Raw genomic sequence first — 6,130 nt, forward strand, 5'->3', positions numbered from 1 at the left:
CCTCACAACCTCAGACCACGTGTATGGTGTCGTGTGGGCGAGCGGTTTTCTGATGTCAACGTTGTGAACAGAGTGCCCCATGGTGGCTTTGGGGTTATGGTATGGACAGGCATAATCTACAGACAACGAACATAATTGCATTTTATCGATGGCAATTTGAATGCACAGACATACCGTGTCAAGATCCTGAGGCACATTGTCGTGCCATTCATACGCCGCCATGTTTCAGCATGATAATGCACAGCCCCATGTCGCAAGGATCTGTACACAATTCCTGGAAGCTGAAAATGTCCTAGTTCTTCCATGGCTTGCATACTCACCAGACATGTCACCCAGAGCATGTTTGGGATGCCCTGGATCGACGTGTACGACAGCGTGTTCCAGTGCCCGCCAATATCCAGCAACTTCGCACAGCCATTGAAGAGAAGTGGGACAACATTTCACAAGCCACAATCAACAGCCTGATCAACCCTATACGAAGTAGATGTGTCGTGCTGCAGGAAAATGGTGGTCACACCAGATGCTGACTGGTTTTCTGATCCAAGCCCCTACCCTTTTTCTGTGTCTGTGACCAACAGATGCATATCTGTACTCCTTGTCGTGCAATTCATAGATTAGGGCCTAAAGAATTTATTTCAATTGACTTATTTCCTTAAATTAACTATAACTCAGTATATGGGGCATACAACAATCTCAAGTTTGAAGATTTTGTTGCGAAGAGACAGAATCAATAGATCACTTATTCTGGTATTGCCCCTATGTAACTTGTTTCTGGTCACAGGTTCAGGAGTGGTTAAAAAAATCACAACATGCACTTAAAATTAACCTTACAAATAGCAATGTTGGGCGATTTGGAAAGCCATAGCCCGTCAATAAATAATATAATAATACTCGTCGGAAAGGTTTTCATAATTAGCTCACAATCTGTGGATAATATACAATTAGAAAGATTCCAAAATGTTGTAAAACATCACAGCACAATTAAAAAATATATGGCACATGGAAACCAAACAAAGGCGGTCTATGGTGATAGGTGGGATGGGCTGAGAGTGGCTGAGGGTTTGGATTAAAGAGTTTGTTTGGTAATGTATTGTTGTTATATATAAAAGTACCATGTATGTAAAATTTATATGTTAAATGTGTATGTAAAATGTATGTATATGTAACAAAAAAGCTGTAAAAAATATATATATAATCTTTATAATCTTTGAAATTGTTGCATGTTGGGTTCTATTTCCTAATTTTATTGGGGCGACCTGTGTTTGCTCCTGGAGAATCTATATTGATTTGCTCTTTCGATTGGAGCAGGGCTGCTCTTAGCCTTTTTTGGGGCCCTAAGGGAGACTTTTTAAGTAAATAAAAAAAATTAAAGCTAATTTCCAGCAATTTTACTGATTTTGCCATGACTTATTCCATGTTGATGCACCTTGTGTATTCTACTATTGTAACTCTCAACAGTAAGTTGAGACCCTGACAGAGTTCCTAAAAAAAACCTGACTGTTTATGTTGGAGATTTAAAAATATATATGTATATATTTAACTAGGCAAATCAGTTATGAACAAATTCTTATTTGGCCTAGGAACAGTGGGTTAACTGCCTTGTTCAGGGGCAGAAAGACATATTTTTACCTTGTCAGCTCAGGGATTTGATCTAGCAACCTTTGGATACAGGCCCAACGCTCTAACCACTAGGCTACCTGCCACTCTGGAGTTGCATGAGTTCCTCTGAACTGGGTCATGCTCATTGCAACTGCGCAGGCCCTCTCAGTTTTATCCAATTGTGTGCTTCACATTTAGAAAGATATTGTTTATTTTATGAATAATCAATTCAAATACATCACATTTGGCCATGAGTGCAAAAAATGTGCATGTCATGCACTGCATGACGTCTCTGCCTCTGAACCTATTACTTTCCTGAAATGCCTAACGTCGGTGTGTTGTGCTTGGAGGCCACAAGGTCAATTTCACAGCACTCTCTAAATCCAAGCAGGATGTCACACCATTGAAGCTCTTTTGATAAATGCAACTACTATTTTGAGTCATACAGTATGGTCTCTTTTGGCAAAAAAATGAGGCCCTGAATCTAGGCCGTCCTGAACCCATACCGCAATTGGTGCCATTTAAAAATGGTTAAATATTTTCCCAACTCCTGGATAATGTTTAACCATTGTAAATAAGTAACAAGCTGAAAACCACGGCACAATGGGTAAATGGGTCAGGATGTTTTGAGAAGTCAAAAGTTGGGATGGGAGGAAACTGTCCATGGGTCAACAATATCCCAGTTACTACATAACTGGGCCGTACATGGGTCAACAATATCCCAGTTACTATACAACTGGGCCATACATGGGTCAACAATATCCCAGTTACTACACAACTGGGCCATACATGGGTCAACAATATCCCAGTTACTACACACCTGGACCATACATGACAGAGTGGAACAAAGCCAGAGCTGAAGAGAAATAAAAACATCTCAAATACGGAATTGGGTTTGCAACAAACTATTTCAACTACAGTATTAGTGCTGTACTGGAACAGAAACTATTGTTAGCATTCTCCTCCCAAAGGCAAAGAGTAAAGGTCATTCTCAGCAATGGAAACACTATTAACCTACTGCCATCTTGTGGGGGAATGGAAATATTACAGTTATGCATAAAATCTATTTTTATTGCATGACGGAAATTACATCCCTGAAATAGAAGGTAATTGTATAAATGGAAAGTTATTTGTGTTCTGTCATCAACAATGTTGATGTGCCACTTTCTTTCTTTAAAAAAAAAAAAAACATTTATAGACGTTGCTTGTCTAGCAGTGTGACCAATACACTGTGCTTCTTTCACCAAATGGTTTCCACCCATGTCTGATGTTAATGCATTTTGACCAATGTGGGCAGGAAGTGGGAAGGAAGTGGCTCCACTTTCCTTCCTCCCATAGGGAACTCAGTGTGCCAGGACGGTTTGCTGCACAGCCCCAATGGAGCCAGTTCAGAGAGCTTTATCCAACAGAAATAAACAGGCAGATGGTTGAGCGGATGGGTTTGGCCATGGCTACACAATACCTTCCTTATCCAATGATGGCAGCTGTTGGCATCAGAACCAGTATGGGGTCACTGTGGAAAATGGGTAGCCATTTAAACCCTATTCAGAGGTGTGCAGGCATTTCAGTGACCTTTGTTGAGAATCAACTGTCCCCTTCCCTCTTATTTGAAGGGCAGGGTATGTGTCTAGGACATTGGTGCTTTACTGCATTACAAAGGAAGGAATGCTTGAATTGTTGATTGTTGGCGAGTGCATGAGAAACTTTAGGTATCTCTAGTATACCATAGCTTCAATCAGCTTAACCCACACTGAAGAAAAATATAAACGCAACATGTACAGTGTTGTACATGTTTCGTGAGCTGAAATCAAAGATCCCAGAAATGTTCCTTATGCACACAAATCTTATTTCTCTGAAATGCTGTGCACAAATTCTTTACATCCCTGTTAGTGAGCATTTCTCCTTTGCCAAGATAGTCCATTCACCTGACAGGTGTGGGATATCAAAAGCTGTGGAGTATTTATGACTGTAACAAAGCCCTTTTGTGTGGAAAAACTCATTCTGATAGGCTGGACCTGGCTCCCCAGCGGGTGGGCATGGTTCCCACGTGGGTGGGCCTATGCTCTCCCAGGCCCACGCCCTCCCAGGCCCACCCACATTAAATCCTTAGATTAGGGCCTAATGAATTTCAAAATCGTTAAAATTGTTACATGTTGCTTTTATATTTCTGTTCAGCATATTTTAAGCTTAGCTCCTAACACTATTTTAACTCCAAACCCTATATTTAACTTGACAATGGTATAGTTGTTCATAGAAAGGAAAAGCACTTTAATAAACATTCCCTTTATTTGAGATATGCATTGTTCGGAGAGTTTGTATCTAAATGAGATGGATATCCAGCACTCTGTAGACTTTTTCGTTATCCTCTCAGTAAACCTATTTCAATTTGTGAATTGTAATCAATCATGTTTTTTTCTCAAGGGCTCAATTGATTTATCAACTGATGTTTCATGAAGACATTTCTTACACTGCAGATATTTGATTGATTATTAAGATATATTTTTGTGCTATTTAATTTCAATAAAACTGTTAGGTCCACACATAGCATAAACAGATGTTATGTTATTCTCTGCTATAAAGTCTCCTAAATAAATTGAGAATAAAATAGAAACTACTTTATCCAACATGCAATGAGAAAATACGTGTCAAATTCCCGCACAGTGAGCACTTTTACATTGTGATTGGCTAAGAGCCATGCCCAAAACATTTATTCGAGAGTTGATTGGCTGGCTTCTTCCATGCAAAGTCCCGGATCAAGGTCCTCTCAATAAATACAAGGCAATCCAAGGCGGGACTACTTGTTCAAAGTAGACAAATAGTCGTGGAAGATCTGTGCAACTGCAAATAGCAGGGACATCTTACACAATGGTATTTTTATTTATTTATTATTCGTTGCTAAATCTATCAATTTATTGAACGGGTGCAACGTGAGGATTAGCCTGTATTCGAGAAACATGTGTCTTCGCTAAAGTTATTCTGTAGCTAATGTTAGCTAGTTACGTAAGGTAACTAACCTTAGCAATGCGAATCGCCTGGCTATTAACCATAGCACGCGTTGCCGAATAAACTGGCTAATTAAAAATAAATTTATATTGCATCAATTGCTCAATACATATCTATACTTTAACAATGGCTCTATATTACAGGCTGGTGGCAAGGCTGGAAAAGACTCCGGGAAAACTAAGACGAAGTCCATTTCGCGCTCACAGAGAGCCGGTTTGCAGGTGAGTACATCAGTCATTCATTACATGCTAACAATGCTAACGCCAGCGCCAACAATTATGGTAAACGTGTGGCAAGGTAGCGCAGTTACTTGTTAATTTGCAAATTATGTAGCGAATGTATAAATGTTGGTAACCCGATACTAACTAGTTGAGTTACTTGGTAGTGGGTGTTGATTTGCAAAATAATATTTTGTTGAATTGGCTCGTGACTTACTGATGGCTAACTAGCTGGCTAGGTAGCTACATGATTGAACACATGGCAGTGTTGTTCGGGATCCTTGGGACGACCATAATCCTGACCTAACGATTTTACATTTCGAACTTCAGTGGGGTAGGGACGTAGCACGGACGGGTGAAGGCATGCCTTTAAACGTTTCCCGCCCTGCTTTCCAGTTCCCAGTGGGCCGTATTCACAGACATCTGAAATCCAGAACAACAAGCCATGGCAGAGTTGGGGCGACTGCAGCTGTGTACAGCGCGGCTATTCTTGAGTACCTGACTGCTGAGGTAACGTTGGTCGACATCGCGACTGATTGTTGCATGTTCACAACACACTTTATGTGGCGGTTCATGACACTAAAACATACAGTACTGTGCATGCAATCGAAGTTAATTGATGTGCTCGTGCGAGAGTCAGTAAGTACTGTGCATGCAATCGAAGTTAATTGATGTGCTCGTGCGAGAATCAGTAACCAAATATTTACCCACGCGCTGGTCAACTTCAGGTTCTGGAGCTGGCCGGAAACGCATCAAAGGATCTGAAGGTCAAGCGTATCACCCCACGTCACTTGCAACTGGCCATTAGAGGCGATGAAGAGTTGGATTCTCTCATTAAAGCTACGATTGCTGGTGGTGGTAAGTGCAGAAGTTATTTTGTAGTCTTTGCCACTGGGATTGCCTTTGTACCAATTTCCCTGTTTTTTTTAAAAATTTGCATCCACTAATTGTTTTTTAAATGTTTCAGGTGTCATCCCTCATATCCATAAGTCTCTGATTGGAAAGAAGGGACAGCAGAAGACCGTATAACCCTGTAAACAGTGGCATTGGGTCATCTCAGGACATTCTGCTTAAATGGTTCAAAAAAAAGTATTTTCTTCGTAGTGTTTTAGAACTTTTTTAAATGTATGAACTTGCATCTACTCATCTGTGGTATTTTTTAAAAAGTAGCTTCAGAGAAGCTGTTTTATTTTGGGCTTGAATGTTTTTGGTACAACTGTGGTTTGGTTTTTATTGTGTAAATTTTTGCATACCTGTGGCGTTTCCATGTTTTAAAGTTGTATTTGAATAAAGCTCGAAGGTATTGTGCA

The 6,130-nt window shown here is 40.2% G+C and overlaps 1 protein-coding gene across 1 annotated transcript; it reads left to right on the forward strand.

The window, feature by feature from the left end:
- Positions 1-4,327: 4,327 nt before the first annotated feature.
- LOC139534569 (histone H2A.Z-like) lies at positions 4,328-6,130 on the forward strand. Its single transcript, XM_071333803.1, has 5 exons — positions 4,328-4,467; positions 4,746-4,823; positions 5,217-5,330; positions 5,549-5,678; positions 5,788-6,130. Exons 1-5 carry the CDS (start codon positions 4,465-4,467, stop codon positions 5,847-5,849), a joined length of 387 nt encoding a protein of 128 aa, XP_071189904.1. The 5' UTR covers positions 4,328-4,464; the 3' UTR covers positions 5,850-6,130.

Source organism: Salvelinus alpinus, chromosome 11, assembly GCF_045679555.1.
Source record: "Salvelinus alpinus chromosome 11, SLU_Salpinus.1, whole genome shotgun sequence".
NCBI classification, from domain to species: Eukaryota; Metazoa; Chordata; class Actinopteri; order Salmoniformes; family Salmonidae; genus Salvelinus; species Salvelinus alpinus.

What these genes read in the sequence shown, in the direction of transcription:
- LOC139534569 (XM_071333803.1), top strand. An exon ending in CACAGAGAGCCGGTTTGCAG is followed by an intron (nt 4,824 to 5,216) that starts GTGAGTACATCA and finishes CCTGCTTTCCAG; the next exon opens with TTCCCAGTGGGCCGTATTCA. An exon ending in AGCTACGATTGCTGGTGGTG is followed by an intron (nt 5,679 to 5,787) that starts GTAAGTGCAGAA and finishes TAAATGTTTCAG; the next exon opens with GTGTCATCCCTCATATCCAT.